This window comes from Ornithodoros turicata, chromosome 3 (assembly GCF_037126465.1).
Source record: "Ornithodoros turicata isolate Travis chromosome 3, ASM3712646v1, whole genome shotgun sequence".
Classification (NCBI taxonomy): domain Eukaryota; kingdom Metazoa; phylum Arthropoda; class Arachnida; order Ixodida; family Argasidae; genus Ornithodoros; species Ornithodoros turicata.
In genome coordinates this window covers 27,731,827-27,752,018 of record NC_088203.1, presented here as the reverse complement: position 1 = coordinate 27,752,018, position 20,192 = coordinate 27,731,827, and the positions used below count along the sequence as shown (strand labels likewise).

The following is a 20,192-nucleotide window of genomic DNA, read 5'->3' as shown; positions in this document are numbered from 1 at the left end:
CTTACTTATCTGTCAACAACGAGCGCAACATTGTGCAACAACCCTACCGCGTAAGCAACATATACCTCCCGCCGCCGTTCATATACGAAAGCGGAGGTCAAACGTCCCATCCCTCCCTTTCCGCCTTTCGTGGTGCACCCTGCTTCCAAGCCGAACCGAGAGCAGGCTGACCGCACCCTCGAAACAGCATATCCCTCCTCCGCTTACGCTTTCGCTGCCGCTACCAGGAAATCCACGCAAATAGGGGTGAGGAGCGGCGAGCACGTCGCTAGCGTCCGGGCACAGCAGCAGGGCACACCCAACGTGGGCCTCCGTCGGAGTTCAGCTTCACAACCCCATCACGGACTTCAGAACCCCATCATAGGAATTCATCTTCAAAGCCCATCACAAACCTCAACTTCAAAATCCATCACCGACTTCAGAACCCATCATAGGAATTCAACCTCAAAACCGTGATGGGCTCTGATGTTGAATTCCGATGATGGGCTCTGAAGTCGGTGATGGTTTCTGAAATTGGAAGTCGATGATGGGTCCCGAAGTTGAATGATGGGTTATGATGTGATGGATTCTGAAGTTGAAGTTGAATGGTGGTCATACCATTTATGTGTGTATGCGTGTCCCCTTTAACACACGAGATGTTTCATGGGCAGAGAATAAAAAACCAGATAATATCGGATTGTATACATAGGAGCCGATTATACCTTGAATTTCCTATTTGTAAATAACACCCGACTCTCCCACCCCTAAATCGAGAAAGCATTTAAGCCGAAAAAGTCACACCCTAATTATATTCGAGTACCGCCTTTGGCGATGAAATTCCCCGATCATTATAACTCAAATGACGTTGTTGTTGTTGTTGTTGTTGAGTGTCGCAGAGATCCTAAGCAGCAAGGATTTGCAAGTGATGTCATCTGCGACGCCGTAAATCACCATTATGCAGCTGCGTCAGCATTCACTCTACGTATAGATGTATTGCACTAGAAAATTACTTGATTCTTGACGTCAATTGAAGGGGTTTGTTCGCACGTTGTAGGTGCCTTTGGCGCATTTTATGAGACCGCGCATCCAGTAAGATAATAGCTAGTCACTTGAGCTAACTTTAATTTTGCAAGCTTTTTCATTCCCCCAAACTTTCGTCCCAAACTCTTCACGAATGATGTGTTTGTAATGCATGGTGCATATGGGGGGGGGGGGGCTGGTGGGCTTCACTGCAACACTTCCGAGCAGCAAATGAAATCTTCGTTACATGTTCAAAATTTGGAACCTGAATGAGACCTGGAAGATCTCGATATTTACCCACGGAAAGTGCATTAAAAGATTCACGGTGGTGGTGGTGGTGATGAAAGGGCTCGCCGTTGTCGGCCTCACAGATTTGGGCAACGTCACGACTCACGCCCTGGGAGAATGTGCGCCCTGGGCCGACTTCTAAGGGAACTGTACCGGCATATGTCTGAAAGCGTCTGAAGTGATTCGCTTCGCTGTCAGCAGAATGTGTTGCACGCGCTTTTAGGTTTCTGATACATGGGCCCCATGGGGATATGAACAGGTGAAGTCTGCTTTATGTTTTATCTCGAATTCTTGCGCATGGTACAACTAGCTAGCCTGCATCCACGTATTGTTTCCACTGGCACATTGGCCTCCACCATGCACAAGGGCACTAATCTAGGCGACGTGGCGTCACACTGCACACTCTCGTTTGTTTAATTATCGCGGCGCCGGTTCAGTTGGGAGGTTAGATGGATTGCAAGGGATCTAGCAGATTAGAACGTCTTTCCGCTAACAGTTGCGTAAACAGGGTACGCCAAGCACCCAATTCCTTTGCAGTGGCTGACACCACGTGGCTGGCATTGGATTTGGAAGCTCTTTGCTTTCTCTTTTGCTTGCGTGGAACGCTTCTGATATGTTAAAACTAATGTGTGTTTCCGTTTGATTCCCTTGCCCCGCAAACAGATACCGCTCTGTAGCCCCGATTGCCATTTCTACACCTGCGCGCGCACCTGTCACTCTGTTTTCCTCCTCTCTGGAGCGGAGAGGCGAGGGGGATTTCGCCACACAGGCACGGCGATCTCCTGGATAATATAATAATAATAATGGTGCCGTGATGTTACGCGTATGGTCTGTGGCGAATGCTGCACGTGCAGCAGGGTAGGATTGAGTATAATTTTGACCACCTGGGGTTCCTTTGACGTCCGCCGGAAATCTCCAACACACGGTGCCGCCCTCGGCCGGGATTGAACCCACGAGCTTGAGCTCAGCAAGCCAACATGTCACCGACTGAACTACCGAGGAGGGTTGCGATCTCCTAGAACCTTCCCGTTAACAGCAGGCGCTGTGAAAAAATACACCTATTGAAAGCGGCCAGCATCTGTCATGAAGAAGAAGTAGAAGGAAGCAGCGCGAGCTCATGCAACCGGACGCCGCGTGCATAAGTTCCAACAGTTCAGTCGACGTTCAGTCAGTCATGAATGAAACTCTCCGGACGTGGTTTCTTGGGCTCACATAATCCCGCTTCACGCTGTACCTTCTGGAAGGCGAGTGTTACGTTAAGAGCTTTGTGTGCATGCTGCTATATCTGTAAATCACAGTGTATACCGTTCGCAGTTTCGCAAATGTTGGCAACTCGAAGCAGAAGCCGAGGCGCACTTCATGCGTTAATTTTCCTTTCCTCGAACTATAAGCAAACTTGAGCAACGTGTTAAGGCAGGGGTATCGTTGACATAGATCGAATCTCCGAGTGGGAAGACCTAGCACTCCAGTAAGGTTTATGCCTGTAACACCGGTACCAACACTTGTGGTAGGATTCATTTTATGGTGTACGATGAATGTCTTATGTTCAGTTGTTGCGACTATAATTTCAATACATTTTCTATTACAGTAGTTTTAATTTTTTGTAGGCTACATCCACCGCGGGGGTCTACATCTGAGCAGCAGCGACGGACGCTGTTGACCCCTCGTAGATGAACAGGTGGAGCAGATCATAGCCAAAATAAAGTAGCTTTTCTGTTCGGTCTGGACATTCCTCATTGCCCCGTCACGCATGCGTTTTGTGAAGATCAGGCACTCGCGTCACCTCGCGCCGCATTCTTTCACCGCGTGTTTTGAGATCACGTTATCAGTGCTGTTATCAGACGATATCCCGAGATGGAATGTTTGGTGTAACGGAATTGAAGTGAAGCGATTGTGCCGTGGCTACTAATTTTGCTCTTCTTAGTAGAAAGCCTAACTCTGACCACGACGGAGGCAACCACTCAGGAAGTTTTCGTTGATACTACGACCATGCTGCCAACTAAGACTACCCATGTCACGGCGACTGCGACCACGGCGCCAATTGAGACTACTAGTACTCCGACAACGACGTCGGCGACCACCACGACTACAGCCACCACGACAACGACTACCACAACGACTACCACCACCACAACGACCACCACAACAACAACCACTACCACCACCACTACCACCACCACAACGACCACCACTACCACCACCACCACTACCACCACCACTACCACCACCACTACCACCACCACCACCACCACTACCACCACCACCACCACGACCACCACTACCACCACTACCACCACCACCACGACCACGACCACCACCACCACCACTACGACTACCACGACGACGACTACCATCACCACCTCGAAGCCACGTAAGTGGTTTATATTGTGAATATTGACCGATTGATCGATATTGATCGATATTGACCGATTATCGGTGCAGAAGTGTTTGTACGTTGTGAATTCTGCTCACTGTTTCACTGCTAATCCAATGTCCTTTCTTGCCCAGCTTTGCCTCATAAGTTTCTTGCTTGCGTCAGTTCAGTCGTTCAGGCAATATTTCATCCATTGGATGATGTGTGCTACTTCATGTTCTTCACCGTCCAAGACATCAATGAACTGAAAAACAAGAATCTCGGTCTTGCGAAAAGCAAAATTGGTATCGACATACCGAGCTCGTAAGTCAAGTAGTTATTCTATCTATGAAAACGAACATGCGTCGAGTGAACCATTAGTGTGCTGACAAGTGAGTGCCCTGGTGCATTGGTGGACGTGCACTCTATTTCAGGAAAGCCAACGCTAATGGAAACGCAAGGGAAAACTTCGCAGTTCCATCGCAGCGTACTGGCCAAAGATCAGAGACTTCGCTGTCTTGGACATGGAACTCCGTCCAAGTGTTTCAACTTATGTCGGTCATGTCGAAGCATTTCTAACAGTAAGCCACGAGTTTCCTTTTGCGCGCTTCTCTCGTAAAATTGTGTTGTAAGGTAGGAAGAGCTGACGCCGGAGCCGCGCAAGGGGGATAAGGCTGCCGTGGTTCCTTCATCAAATTAGAGCGTCACCTTGGAGTCAAGGGCGGATTCAGATATCGGGGGGGGGGGGGGGGGGAGTCCGAACGTCCCGACATCCCTCTCTTTCTGACGTTACATAGTTCCAATTGCATGACCTTGACAGTGTAGCAGCATGCTATCCACGGGGCAGGACCCCCTCCCCCACTCTCAGAAAAATCCTGGATCCGCCCCTGCTGGTAGTACCTATGTCTGTTCCCGGCGTGCCCTTATTGTGTCCATGACCGTGAAAACGGTTTCATCGCGGCAGTCGATTCGTGAAAGTTATCATCGAAACGTAACAGATCTGGTGCAACATCTAATAATATCCTGAACGTTTGGCAGCAATTGGGCCCCTTAATGTCATATTGGGAATATTAGGCGCGCCAGAAGGGGCGTTCTAGTATCCGCCGCGTGATCATCGACAATCGCTTACTCGATTGCCTTGTCGCGGATCTCTGAAGCTAATTCATTGGCGATTAAACTGCCACAGGGTGCAACTTTTACGCACAACATGCCGAAGAAGCTAACATTACACAAGCCTCACCATTGGTATACAACTCGCTCATTTCAAATGTCAACTGAGTTGTGGTCGATTTGAGTGTCCTGTGCGTGCATTGTCAAAATTGCCACCAATACCAACAATGACAACGGGTAGACTGTTCTAGTGATTAGGCGTTGACTGAACTCTTTCAGGAAACGGACAGACTCTTGAACATCCATATGAGCGCAGAACCAACGCCACGTAGCAAGTTTGGCTACGTGCTACTAGGTGTGGCGATACTCCATGGAAGCCAACAACCAAGCACCCTCATGACTAATTTCAATCAGCTCGTACAGTGAGTAGATCATGTGTGTACGGCGTTACGGTCCGTGGTGCTGCTTATCCGGATATCTTAGCGGCAGGCTTCGTAAGGGTACGCCGATTTCACTTGCACACACTTTTAATTTGATGGTTCAACGAAACAGCGTTAAAATCATAACTACAAACACAAACCAACTTTTTCTAAATGGTCGTGGTCCCGAAAGAGCCGCGGATAAACTCGGTGGATTCGTTCTTTTCGGAGAATAAACTGCATCGTCTGCGTAGCATCAGACGCCAGAACATGATGAATGGCGTGGCAAAGGCAATCTGAAATGGTGCGCTCACCGTGCGATTTCGTAGTGTCTGGGACTATCTCCACCACCACACACGAACAGTCGCGACTTCGCCCCAATTTTCAGTGACCGATTATTTTTACTGTGTATCCTATTGAGTGCGTTCGGTGCGTGTTAGGTTGCTGCTATTGAATGGAGTAGGCTCCCTAGTACGCCGAAATAAATGTCTCGTGTCAGTGTCTACTAGCTTGAGAATCTGCGGCATGGGCTTCTTGCTGCATCTCATGATAGGAGCTTCTCTTTACAGAGGAATTAAGCCGGACGCACTGCTGTACCGAACTACTCTCAATCGTAATGTAACGGGCACAAGCGTATGCAGGACTACAGGACCGTCACCCTGGGAGGGACCTGGCATGCCGTCTATGCAGTCGTCATTCGTAAGGAACGTTTTCGTATCTGACGTTGGGAAACGGAACAATCTGGTGCATCACTACTATTGTAGGATCGAAATAATGCCACTCGCAAAATGACATTGGTCCGGTTTCACTGGTTAACTTTCAACTAAGATCAAGGGCAGGTGAGCCCTGAACCCAGTCTTTTTAGCAGCGTTAGTTAGTGATGTGCTGAACGTTTTAATGACAATAGCTTCCCGTGGTGAAGTAGAATTGAGGGTTAAAATCACGTTGAGGGACTGCTGATCTCGGTCCAAATGTTAATCGGTGTTGGTGAAACCGGGCTATAGTAAAATCCCAAGCAATTGCGTCAAATGACGGAGACGCTTCTTGACTGCTAGTGCCACGAAACAACGGTTTCTATGACTGGAGTACACAGGCGTGCACAGCTGGAGAGAACAGTTGTGACGAGTGGGCTAGTACGCATCGTGGGTAGACTTCAGAGATAACTGTGCCGACATGCGTGTGGAAGGCCTGCAGGAAAACCGGAGAGAGCACATCCGGCAGCAGAATTCGACCCCCACCACCTCAACCAAACGAGCGTATGTTTTTAATCAGCCATGCCTTTTGGTCTTTAGGCAAAGATCGAGGCGCGTTTCCAGCTCGATAAATGGCGTCGATAAGATGTTCCTCGCTACGCACGCGCACTAGATTTTGCCCCATCTTTCCCAACTGTGGTACTGCGGTTCAGCATAGGGCAAAAGGGCAAAAGTCACGAGTTTTCCTGAACAAGGTGTTCATACGCTGTTAGCTAAGCAAGATATACCTCCCCTTTGGGGTCATTACTGTTCTTGCAGGTTGAGTCGCTGGCATTCAGGCATTTGACTGGGTTCCAACCACTGCCTTCGAAAACAACAGAATTACTCTCCTTTAGCGCTGCGGCCCTTATAACCGCCTACAATGGCAACAATCCTAACAGACAAGACACCGAACCATGCAGGAGTGTCACCCAGGTCAATCCAAAAGAAGTGGTAAGCCAACATTGACTGTCATGGTTCGCACACTGAACGTTATAGGATTAAGGAAAAAGGACAGACAAGGTGCAAGAACGACACAAAGAATTGTCACTTCGGTTGTGTCGTTCTTGTTCCGTGTCACCCGGTCGTTTTCCCTTTAATCGTCATGCCTGCGTCTGCGCCCTACCTCGCCTTCCAAAGGAAAGCAGACACTTTCCTCAATACCCAAAAAGGGTAGCGTCACCAGTCAGGCTTCTCGTGACAAGTGTCCTCCTCGAAAATGAGGAATACTAGATGCAGCATTGTTCTATGGGGAAACGAGAAGCACCCAACGTCTGTCGGAAAAAGCATTGTGGGAAACAGACAGCGAATGAAGGATACACTGCACTGTTTGGTTCTCTACCACTGACAGAGCGCTATGTTGGACCCACGCGTGGATCAAAGGAAGGGGGAAGTCCTGACCCACATATCTGACGTTTTTTTCAATTGACCTTAATGTAGTAAGATTCTGACCAAGGCAAGTCCTCCCAACAAAAAAAAAATAAAAATAAAAACATCGTTCTGCCTCTGGTCGGATCTAATTGTTGCATAAATATTTGCGCATTTGTGCTCGTTATTATTAAAAACAGCAATAAGATGTGGGAGCCGGAATCAATACCGTCGCCTGGTACAGACTCACGGCCGCTCACTTGATCAGATTACGGTTATATACGTACAGTGAACTACGAAAGTATCCATAGTAACACGTTACTAAACAGCGCAACATAAACACGAACAACCGACCACATGATCCTCAGGTACAAGATATATGATGTGGCGAGAAATACTAGTAAGATAGCCAAATACTGAAATGCACGTTATCGTAAGAGGAAATATGGGGAGTGGCGTACAAGAAATGTCTCTCGGTTTTGAGCGGCCGATATAGTGCGTTCCACAGCTCAATCCCGTAACATCCCAGTAATCCGGCCCCGTATGCATTGCAATTAAATTAAAATCCATAACACTCATGTTGTTCCTGTCTAATGGTGTCCTTGTTGTTTCTACCCAAGCTGTTAGAACGACAGTGCTTCTACCATTTCTGACCAATCCTTCTCTTCGGGTATATGCGGCGGCGGCCCTTTGCTGCTCTCTCACGTTTGCTTGAAGAATTTGCTCGAAGAATGCTAGAATTTTCTACCCAAGCTGGTAGAAAGACTGTTTCTACTCTGTAGAAACAGTAAATGTAAATGTCTGTCTGTAATGTAAATCAGTCAGTACATGTAAATGTCTGTAAATTTGGGTAGAAATGTGGTTGCAGTACAGCTCTACCGAGGTGGGTAGAAATTTACCTTTTTTCCTTAGAGCGTAGTAATTCATTCGAGGTTATGAAAGTTGTTTGTCGCATAAACCTAGCTGTAAAAAAAAGAAAGAAAACGACATTCAATTTTTTTTTATGCAAGCTGCACCTTTCTCGGGATCAATCTGGCGGTGAACAAGAGTTGATTTTGGTGACGGCTGCCGGGTTACAGCGCACCACGCGGTGATGTCAAATTCTGGAAGTGTCATTCGGGTGCTGTCGTCGTTGTCCTTGGGTTTGTTTGGGTGAAGTCTGACGACATAACAGGTGATGTATCGCTGTTATCGTGAGTTTCCTTGCGAAACATGTTACACAACTGCTTGTTGATCGTTGACTAGGATTTTGAAATCCAATTGGATTGGCGCTGTTTCTGGTACAAATGTGCCCTAAAACCATACTAAGTAAACAGCTGGGAAGATGTGTTCCATATATCGTACTGGGAAGAGGTCCTATCTGCTTGAATGAAAGTTCTTTTCTGAACCTCGACCAATCAGCCCGTTGCGTCTTGAGGAAAGCGTAATATACACCCACACGTCGACTAGGATTACATAACGGTCCAATTCCCATAAATTACTTACGTTTTAATTACTCTTCCAGGTCTTGTTATCCTCATTCGTGACCATCTCACGTTATTTAAGCATTATGTATTTAATGGTTGTATGCATATATTTTGTTTCGCACCGTTCAAGACGTTTTGGTGCACTCCGAGCCGTACACTGCAGCGCGTGGTCGCGTAGCGATGGTTTGTCCGTGCAGATGTAGTTACTGAAGCCCTACCGAAAAAAGAGATTGAAAGACCAGGAGCCAGGTCGGTTTTATCTGCGCGACACAGAACTGAACTGCCGATATGCATGCGAGCTGTGCACGAGAAACAGATGGGCCGATTCGTCGTCGTCGTCGAAGGCTACTGGCATGCAATGAGTGGCGCTACAGTTGCCCCCCTCCCAGAAGACCGGAGGGGTCTAGCCCAGATCACATGACGGGTCGAGGGGGGTGGTTGAGTCGCTGCGTGGTTGTAGCTGGAAGCGGTAGTAGTTGCGTCTGGCGGTGGATCGTCTTGGAGGTAGGCGGGCTTGAGTCTATCGATCCCGACTGTTTGCTCTTTACCGCTGATGAGGATACGGAAAGTCTTATCACCGTGGTCGATGACGCGGCAGGGGCCGGTGTATCGGGCTTCCAAGGATCGGTGCACGGGGGGCGAACGTAGAAAAACGTGGGCGGCGGAGGCGAGGTCTCTGGGTACATAGAATGGGCGTCCGACGGATTTTCGGACCGGGAGGGGCCGAAGTTGGGAGAGGGTGGACTGGAGTCGGGCGAGGAAGTCCAGGGGCGAGTCCAAGTAGTCTCGAGGGGGAAGAAGCAGCTGCCCCGGAATTCGGAGGCGCGATCCGTAGACCATGTCCGTGGGGGAGCAGTGAGAGTCCGTTTTGACGGCACAGCGAATACCGAGGGAGTATCAAGGGGAGGTGATTATGCCAGCGGGTGCGATGCTCATATGCCATGATGGCGGATTTCAGATGACGATGGAATCTCTCGACGAGCCCGTTGGCGGTTGTGCGATACCTGGTTGTTCCCAACATCTTGAGCATGCAGCGAAATAGGGAGGATTCAAATTGTGCTCCTCTGTCAGTTCGGCTGGGGTCCCAAAACGTGCGACCCAGGTGTGCAAAAAGGTGGAGCATACAGTTTCGGCGGTGGCTTCCGTGGTAATAATTACCGTGGTCGAAAGACACCTAAAACGTCGGTGACTTCCAACACATGTACATTTCTTGATTAAGTGGTAAAGAATGCTGTCCCCACAAAACCATATTTGTACAACAACACAGGATATGAAATGAACCTGAATCACAGTGTCAGGTCCCGAACGAACGATTCAAACTGATCGTGCGCTTACGAATAAAACGTGTTCCTATGAGAGAACTGCTTTCCGTTCAACGCGAGCCGCAGCCGGGACAGGAAGAAGTTACCGTACGTGGTTTCTGCGATGGTGCTCACATTTCCACAATGAACACATTTTCACATTGACATTTTCACTTTCGAAAAGCGATAGCCGAAGTGGTAACCGAAATCATATTTTTCGGTTCAGGTGATGGTTTCGGTTAATCGCCGATGGTGAATTGCGCTTAGGTTCCGGTTATGGTTCTTGAAAAAAAAAATTGGGTTTCAAACGGTTTTCGGTTCCGTTCCGGGTTTCAGTCCCTGGTTTCCTCTGACAGACGCTTCTCCCGATAAGATCACATGGAGTCCGAAACGGTCGATCTGTCTTGTGCAGCAGCTTGGGTTACAGTGCAGGTGCTCATTCTTCGCCGTTTGCCCGCGTCAGGCGACGGAGCAACACATCGCCTCAGACAGCTTCGGAAGTCGGCGCCCACCGATTTCACGACGCTCGGTGGTGACTCAGTGAAATGTAGACTGCATATTCGGGGTTCAGTACCAGCTTCAACATCCTCACGTTGAATCGAGGAAAGCCACCTACTTCTTGCTGGCTCATTTGCGGGAACCTGATGCCTGCGAAAACCGCGTGTGCGGCATCAGTGTAGGCCTCCTCAATGAAGCACGCGCTTGTGCAACACACGTATACTCGCAATTCTACAGGCTCTATCTCGATTAAATGGAACGAAAGGGAACCAGTACAGAACCACATTGAACACCGCCACACATGAGATGCCGATGGCGACGTACGCACCGTATGTACTCCCTACTCGTAGAGCCACGCAATGATAAGGGAACAACAACAACAACTTCATTTTCGACCAAATGATAAGGGAACCACTTTAGCGTGCCACCGGCAAAGCGTTTATTTTCCTGTTTCATAACCTAGAATGAATAGCAGTGAACAAGTATAGCATATTGCTCTGTCGAGAGCAGACTAATTTTTCCCAGCGAAGGAGGCGCACTGCCGGTGCGACGTCACACGACTGGAGGAGTGGCATGAAGATGGAGTCCGGGCACCTCAGGCCGCGGCAGCGTTTTTTACATTTAAATGGTGTTGTAGTGGGTCCCTTTTCAGCCGAAATATATTCGTGTACGCTTTTCATAGGACATTTCACGAAATACGAGGGGTTTTTAGGCAGATTTAGTACTCTGACACGCTATCGCCATCCTGCTGGCCTTTCTGGCTCTCCGCGTCTCTTCTCATCTCTTCTCGTCAGCTTCTCCGCCATTACCTATATGGTCTCGGCGGGAGTAGAGCGACTAGAAGTAGTTATGAAAGCCGCTTCATATCGCTGCTGTCTGCAAAACGTTGCATCTAGGTGGTTTCTACCGATGTCTAATTTATGTTCTAGTGTACCGGGATTGTCGGAGATACGCCCACCGTGCAGACAAAACGAGCACTGCACTCGCGACGACCGCCACGATGTACCAGTTTCCAATAGTTGGCGCGCGAGTCGCCTCAGGGTTGTCGCTTCTTGGAGTCCGCAAGCTTTGCTGGGCGCAGCAGTCTTCGGAATTCGATTGCAGAAAAAAATGTTCATTGTACAGCAGAGCTATTAGGTATCTGAAGCGTCCAAGCTACAAGCTTTCAAAAAAGCAGTTTCTACAGGTTTGCCATTCACTTTACACTTCCATTAAAGTCGCTGTACTCGTCGGTGCGTACTTCTAAACATGGCCGAGTATAGTGACTACGCTTTGTCTTACGCCGCTTCCTGGCATTATTGTCCCCACGCCGCCTATATTCTCGTTTTCGGTCACTGCGTCTGTATGTCGCGCAGCAGCATCTCCGGCACATCTGCGCGGAGACATCAACTCCCTACTTGCGCGGATGCTCCGCACCACCCCTCCTACGCTGTAACTCCCCAGCGTTCATGCTGCCAAACTACGTGGACAACGTCACGTGAGACGCTTTGTGCAGACAGAGCGCCAAACGGCATGTCCGAGTGGGCAAAAGGTTTGACTGGTTGGTGGTAGCCAAGGTCGTGCGGAAGATTATGTTGTGGTGGTGGGTTCGAAGCGGCTGTGCTGTCTAAGGCTCTCCCTGGGTTTTCGGACAGTCTTTGCAGAAAATGTTTGTTTCCTCTTAAGTCGGCCCAGGACGCACACCGGCTACCCCTCTCTTGCTGTCCTCTCTCCGCCTGTTCATGTCTGTGCGCCACTCATACCGATTTCCGGCGTACGGTCGTCGCCGTTACGATCTGCAAATTTGTTTGCAAAATGTTTGATATGTTTGCGGAAAGGTTATTAGAAACACTGCGCACAGTTTTCGACAAGTTTCAAACTGGTTTCTTTATTTCTTGCACGGCAATGCGTACAATCCTCAGTGTAAGCAGGAACGACAGAACGCCTTAAATGCATCCGAGACGTGCGTGATATACCGGCACCGTTCTGTTTACACAGTGGCTTGGATGGCTTTATGGTCTAAGAAGTGATGCTATGATGATGTGAACCGAGACTGAAATTTACGCGAGATGTATGCCGGTGCCGTTGCGTCTCGGATAAGTGACGTCTTGGCTCACAAATCCCATTTGATCGTAGACTACTACCAATACTAGTATCAACAGCGAGCTTTAGTACATGAGTAGAACGATACGATGAAGGAAGTTATCAAATCAAAGCTTAGCAATGTGACGTCACCCGCTTCAAATAAACAGGGAGATTGGTTTATCACCTGTTCGGAACAGCCCTAGTGAAAAGACCCCTCAGGTCTAATGTGACTGAGAGGTCCTCTCAGCAGCTAATGCCCAGATCTGACATCGGAGCATAATGTTCAATTTCGCCGTCTACGCTGCACCTGTCGTCGGAGCGGTACAATTATACAGTGCTATGATACACCAGAGATAGATACAGACAAGTACATGTCACAAAACTCCACATATATTGAGTTCCATCGATTGTACAATAAAGGCATGCACACTGCTATCAGATTATCTAACAGCTATTTCAAATGTCTTGCAGAATTGTTAATATCCAATATTTGTTCAAGGATCGCTCGCAAGAAACTACACGAAACGGTAAATAGCAGCAACAGAAACTAGATTTAGCACTTACATGTCTACGGAAGCATACAGTCATCATCAACACATACTGTCGTATTTCACAAAGCGTGAACTCATGGGACACATATTCGCAATGCCCGTACAGCGGCGATGAAAAATATTATTGAAGAACTCTGCTTCTTGGTGATCAAGTTCGTCTGTTTTACGTAGGCTTGGGGACTCGCGATGCACCGTCTAGTTTCCCTTGCTTGCGTAAGACGCCAACTAACTGGCGAGATTGGGTTCTCACCACCTTGGGTTCTCACCACCTGTCGCTTCGTACGAGATTGGTAATATAACGTGGTTGGTAATCTTCCTATCGGCGCTCATCATACGTGTCTGCGAACAGTGGTAAAAGCGTAAAGTGAACAGGAATGCCTGTCACTCACAAAAGCATATTTGACACATCGTCTGCATACCTCAAAAACAGTTAGAATACCGAAGACAAAACGCAAATTACTTGAGATCCACGGCCGACGTCCTCACACTTCAACGTTTCAAAACAGACTGATTGAACCGCTGGCGACTGGCCGAAACGCTTCCACTTACGTTCTGTGCAATAATGTACGGATTGCAACAACGGCAATACAAGGTTATCACTATCACTATTTTCCAAAGCGGACGAGGTAGCATATCCCGCGGCGCGGAAAACATGTGGCAACTTGCTCTGGGAGGTGTTGCACGACGCACTGTCGCAAAGGTGTCCGAGAGGTCATGAATGATTCCACAACGTCTTCCAGATTTTCTCTAAAAGGTCCTCTCAGACCTCTCACGAAATTTTGAGAGGTCTCTTAGACACGTTTTCGATAGGGAGTGAATCTTCCTATTCGTTAAAACTCGCTATTAGCGACTTTTAGTGGATCGTTATTCCTGAAACGGTTCGCGAACGACCAATGAGGAGGGGAAGTGACACAGAACGTTCGCGAACCGTTTGAGAAAAAAACGAAGCACTAAAACTGTATGCAATGGTACTGCAATGTACCGTAATTGCGTGACGCATTAAGCGTAGGCCTGGCGCGACCCGATCTATATGCTAACGTTGTAATGGAGGACGCCCCAATACAACAAAAGCCTCACGACGCCCAGTTGCGTGTTTCAATGGAATGATGGCAGCTGTAGAAAAGGCACCACCAGTGGGATTCGAATCCAAACCCTGATTGCCAGTCTATAGATGTTACCAATTCTTCCATGCTAACTACCTTCTCCTCAAAGTACCAAGTCGCGCTAATAAACTCGGGGACACGCACACCAACAACAATGCAAGAGAGAATGCGTTGAGGGTGAGTGAGTACGTTGAGGGGAGTGGCTTGGTACGTTGAAGAAAGAGTAGCCTCTCTGACTGGGAATCGGAGAGTGATGAGCTCGAATCCCACTGCCATCGGCCATACCATGCTGAATACGCCGGTTCTCGTCCGTCGAATCCCACTGCTACCGCAGTTTCTTCAGCTGCTATCATTCATTTGATTTATGCCATGCGAGCAGATGTCGCTGCCTCTGCTTTCCTCCTCTATGGGCCAGTTATGCGAGGGTGTTTGCCACAGACATGGCCATCTCCGGAAACTTTCCCGTTAACAGCGGCCGCTCTGAAATGCCCGATGTCTAACACGCGCCATAGACGTGAAAAGCCCGCCTCTACATCAGTGGAGCCCACGCGTCGACTCAGTTCTGCTCTCTACTCTGGATTGCTGTTTGCCACATTCATCACGAACGAAATGTGTAGTGCAAGCCATCAAAGTGTGATCCGACAAAATGTCAAATAACCGCTCAATGTAATCCAATTCCGAACGCAATCGGGTGCAATGGCGGCGGCCGAATGCAAGGGTCAATGCACTCCGCTTCCACCAGTCGAACACGAAGCGAATCGCAAAATCGTCCTAGAACTCCCCGTTGAGTGTCGCTTCCTCTCCGATGCCTCTCTGGGCACGCTTTCCTTACATTTCTTTCTCCATGCCTCATCGTAGAGGTTGCAGAGCAAATACGCTGTGTTAGTGCGAAGAGCTGACAACTGAGGACCTTAAGTGACTGTACGAAGGCTACACCAGGTGAGCTGTACAGTGAGCTTTAGCTTACTTCCTGTAAAGCTTTACAGGATTGTCGCATCCCTTCCGGACGATTTCGAAACTATAGTGTCGTTCCACCCCTCGTACATCACCGGCAATATAACACCGAAAACACGATGGAAATTAGTGGACCAGTTTCCGCGCAAAGTATGCTAGGAACAAAAGACAGATGTTAGTTGTCTGTAAATCGGAAAAACCTCACTTTTACAAGGCCAGTCACTGAGCGCACATTGGCACGAACAAATCCAGATAGGGAGCGGACGGAGGGGGACCCGGTTGGCTGGCGACTCAGAGGTCGTCTACACGTCGCGTGGAGAGTCCGTGATCGGTATGTGGAATATTGCTTCTGTGTTAGCGTAGGGCGTGCTCGTACATCTATGATCGCAACACCGTGTTCACACTGGCAAGCGGCGTATTTACTGAGGAGTTTTCACTGGTCATTTCATGGCAACGCGGCCTAGCGCTCGGAAGTTCGGGCTACGGTTACGGGCTACGGTTACCGCGCTGGATCGCGTGACCGTCCACCCGAGTCTACCGAATCTATATACTACCCTCTGTTTGCAAACATATGACGTAACGAGAAGACCCGTTCGAGGTTATATTTCGCGGTGGTGAGCAAGAAGCGGGAAAAAGGTGCCGGCTGATAAGGTTGATAGGTGCCTACAGCATGCTTTGCGCGGCGTAATCGATGACGTAGGGGTGCAGGTCGACTATAGCGGTTTTAGCCGCTTGAATCACACTCGCCGTCGGGTTTCGTCGTCTGCTAACCCATGTGAACTTCGCCGTGTGGGTCAATGTGGGTCCTCGCACCCCTCGCGTTTCGAATGTGACGACACCGGATATAGATGGGCAACCGACTTTCCGGTGGTATCGAAGCCGGCCGAAAAATGTCCTAGCTGGCAAATCCCGGGCCAACATGCGAGATTGTTTCGCTTTGACCAAGCGAACGTGACTGCTTGGATTCTGCAAAAACAAAACAAAAAAAACACAAAGAAATGACTACGCAAATTCGCCATTAGTACATTGCGGTGAAAACGAGAAACTGACGAGGAATAGCCTGGGCTGCGCTCCCGACCCGTGCCAAACGCTGGGGCTTCCTGAGCGGCACAGGGAGTACAATCTTCGTGTCGTTCTCATAATAATAATGGTGCCGTGATCTTGCACGTATGTATGTCTGCCTATGCTATGGCGACATATTGGACGTGCCGAGGGGTAGGACTGCGGATAGTTTGACCCCTGGGGTTCCTTTGAGGGAAATCTCCTACACACGGTGCTAGAAGCAATGCTTACCTCCCCTCCCCCCCCTCCCCTCCATTGCAACCGTCCTCGGTCGAGCTTGAACCAGCTATCTTGAGCTCAGCAACCCAAAATGTTACCAACTGAGCTACCAAGGAGGACTATCGTTCTCCTAAACAAGTTTCCGGGTGCGATGGTCGGACGTCGTTCACACATCCGCTCTATAGCGAAACGCGTTTTCACTGTCTCAATCATGCTTCGGATATCAAGGGCTATATCTTCTCGGAGAAGGACAGATGCGTATTTAAAGAGATTGAAGCATGAAATGTTGAAATGTTGAAATGAAATGTTTTAAGAAAAACAAGCTTTCGAACGGAGTTGGTTGGTTCGTAAGCGGTCTGCACTGCTCTATATACAGGGTGTTTCACCTAAAGTGAGAAAAAATTCTACAGAACAAAAACCATGCGCAGCATCGCAATAAAAACAGTCGGAAAATTAGTAAAAGTTCGGCTTTAGCTCCACCTGCTTCATTTTCGCAAAGAGCCCACAGAAGGTGCGTAGAGAAGAGATGTCCCCGCCTCTTGTTTTACCTTTCTTTCCCACGCTTTGAACCGGTGACAACCGTCTTATCACAAAGAAGGCAAAATAAATGAAGGCGGGGCTAAAGCGTCATTTTTACTGTTTGTTATACTATTTCTGTTGCGATTCTGTGCATAGTTTTTGTTGGGTTAGCGGTTATCCGTGGAGGACTACATATTTCCGTAAAAAAAGTGAGGTTTCGCCTGGCAATTTTCAAAGTTCAATTGAAAAAATAAATGTCACTCAATTAAAAGTTGTCCAAAGCCAAAGTCAAAGATAAGTTGTTTGGCGGCAAAAGTTTCCAGAAGGCAACTGCCTGCGAGTATACCACCAGTACGTGTTAGATTTTTTTTTATCATTTTAGGTGAAACATCCCGTATGTCTTATAAAAAGGCTGAATGACACTGTATGCCATTTGTTATGCTGCTATCTCTTTGCAGTAATGAAGCCTTCTTAGCTTGAATCCTTATTTTCAGGTGTGCAAAGGTGGACCGTACTATAAGGTAGTAGAAGCTAATGTTGGTAGTCTTGGAACCGACAATACTAGATACGATCAACGAGGCAGTACGTGGGAGCGCGAAGTCACAGTAGCGTACGACTCGAATTGCACCATGTCGATAAAGGTGCGTATACAATGCAAAGGTCCTGTACCTCACTATGCACTGTTTATGGAGAGCTATACCGGACACGTGACATCCATTTCTCATGCCCCGGTGCCGTCAATGTGTAAAGCTCAGCCTCAATGTGCACTGTATGTTCCCCGAGACTGTCTTGCTCCGTATTTTTGCTCCTTTCTAGTGTTTCGGCTATATATCGTGTTTATCACCAGCCATTGTCGCAAAAGTTTGAAACCATAGGTTCTTATAGTGTGTTCTACAGAAACGCCGTGTCAAATGGAGTATTTTGCAAAAGGCAACATCTCATGGGCGTGTTTGAGAGCGGTGTTTCTCAGATGAGCCTCCCGCCTAAACGGATATTTATTTGCAAACACTCCCTGAAGGCTCTTAGCTCTTCGTGAGACAACCCCTGTTACAGCACGCTGCACTTGCGTGTCGGTACCTCGGGCGATTATCCTGGATAGGCTTGACTACTTAACGAAAGAAATCAGTGGACCAATGAAAGAGGTTACCCACCAGCCGTGTGGCGTCACCGTCTTCGCGGCGACATTTATCGCTCACGCTATCAATAAACCTGGTTGCACCACTGACCTGTGCCTCGACAACATCTCTTGGACCACCCCAGTTTAGTGACCCAAGCTTCGAATGGTCGCACTGTCACCGTCGTACTTCGGTAGCGTTTGCTGAATTGTCCACTAGCCTAAATCCTTTGCTCACTGTCCCAGTGCATCTTTTCCTTCGAAATACGACATTTCGGGCCACATTTCACAGGAGAACAAGCTTTGGAACTTCCAGCCGACAACTCTGTCGGTGTTCTGATGTGTTCTTCTTCTGTGGGATATCACCCAGGCTATGCGCTTATGCGACTTTTTGCGTCCTGATATTTGGCACAGTACACCGCAAACGTTAGGTTCAAAATACTAGACACGCTGCTGGAAAGTCTCGTTCAAAACTGTGAGAGGATAGTCTCTGAAAATTTGTTCCTGGGAAGCCAAGCGAAGCCAAGCTTCGAAAGCTAAGAAAATAGTGGAGGTGCAGTACTTCTGCGCATACAGGAACCGGTTAGGAAATTTACAAAGAAAACACGTGCAGGTTGCACTTGAGCAGTATAGCTATCTGGCTTTGACCCAATACCGTCTCTATACCTACAATGAACAACCCTTCAACTGGTGCACTATAAGGTGAAGATTGTTCTGATTGCTTCAGATAACGGGCATATCTCCCTTCTATTCAGAATATCAGTTCTTTCAGAATTACGGGCACTAAAATGGGAAGTGGATATCGGTGAAAAGATGCTTAAGTAGCGAGCGAGCTGGTGGTTGCAGTGGGGTGTGGTGGCGAGACGAGGGACAAGAAGGGTTCTTGAAGGGACAAGTTCTCTGTGTTACGTTAACATGGGTTGCGTTACGTTACGTTAGGGTTTACGTACGTAGGGTTACGTAGGGGTTACGTTAACATGAATGGATATCGGTGAATTGTTCCGATTCTGAAAGAATATGATAATTAGATACTATACAGCTATTAGTTCGAAGATATCGCTTGTGGGATATGCAAATTACGCAGAAGCATTATAACTTACTGACAACATATTTCCTTTTCTTGACAGATGTGTAAGTCTTTCCAGACCTATAGCTTCACGGGCGGCTACGTCATCTTCGACGTCCACTTTCACTACCTGTGTTCAGAACCACCACCATTCGTAGACTCCAAGGGCGACTTTGGCGTTGTGAAGTGGGCAAAAGTTAATATGAATAAGAACTACGCGGGGATAGTGTGCCCGACTTCTTGCTTCTAAGCTCACGGGTAAAGAATGTGATTACCATTCGGATGCGGAGTATTGTTTGCATGGCCGTGAATCAATCTGATGTGATATGATGCAATATATGATGTTCCATCCACGACCCCTGCCTGCAGTCTTCCTACCGTGTTAGACCGTGCAGAAGCTGTGTTATGCTGCCTTGCGGGATGGCTGAGTAAAAGTCCAGCGAAAGCGGAAGTCCAGATGTATGGACTTCGGAATTTTTCTGAATAAAAAGCTATGAAAAATGAGCCACGAGAAAACTACGAGTATGGCCAGGCGGATATCCTCTCGGAAACAGTACGTATCTGCAATACCATAGAGCAAAAGCAGTTGTATCGCGACGTTGAGCGCGAGCCGAATTTTGCTAGGGAAATGAACCGAGCCAGGGAGTGAACCATGGGAGGATCCAAAATTGCAATATAGAATCCCGTATTCGATTTCATTCGGCGTCGGTATTCGAAAAAAGTCGAAAATTCGCATGTATGTCAAAGTAACATCGCGAACGATTCAAATCAACTACGCTATACACAGAGGTATGAGAATGGATGTCAAGCATGCAAAGCCCAAAACCGAGCGGGGTTCAGCGTCTACCCACACTGCGTCTCTGCGCTTGAGCAGTGACATTTCTGTGGTTTTCGTTGTCGATCAATCGCTCGACACTTCCACGTACAGAGTTTCCTCCTTTCTGCCCTTTCAGACGAAAACTTTTCCAATGGGCAGTGGGCTATAGAGTTTAGTCTGTAGTCGTGTT

At 48.1% G+C, this 20,192-nt stretch overlaps 1 protein-coding gene across 5 annotated transcripts; it reads left to right on the top strand.

Annotated features, from left to right (window-relative positions):
• The first annotated feature begins 2,384 nt into the window (after positions 1 to 2,384).
• LOC135388334 (uncharacterized) lies at positions 2,385 to 19,541 on the top strand. Of its 5 annotated transcripts, none has more exons than XR_010421328.1 (9): positions 2,385 to 2,531; positions 3,215 to 3,658; positions 3,796 to 3,964; positions 4,075 to 4,221; positions 5,030 to 5,172; positions 5,739 to 5,868; positions 6,681 to 6,854; positions 17,500 to 17,646; positions 19,247 to 19,541. XR_010421328.1 is itself a non-coding variant. In XM_064617822.1 (9 exons), exons 4-9 carry the CDS (start codon positions 4,165 to 4,167, stop codon positions 19,433 to 19,435), a joined length of 861 nt encoding a protein of 286 aa, XP_064473892.1. In that variant the 5' UTR covers positions 2,385 to 2,531; positions 3,215 to 3,658; positions 3,796 to 3,964; positions 4,075 to 4,164; the 3' UTR covers positions 19,436 to 19,541. The 5 variants fall into 5 exon arrangements, 4 of the variants coding, with proteins under 4 accessions (XP_064473892.1, XP_064473890.1, XP_064473891.1 ...); XM_064617822.1 differs by having other exon boundaries at positions 5,009 to 5,172; XM_064617820.1 differs by having other exon boundaries at positions 2,895 to 3,658; positions 5,009 to 5,172.
• The last annotated feature ends 651 nt before the right edge of the window (positions 19,542 to 20,192 follow it).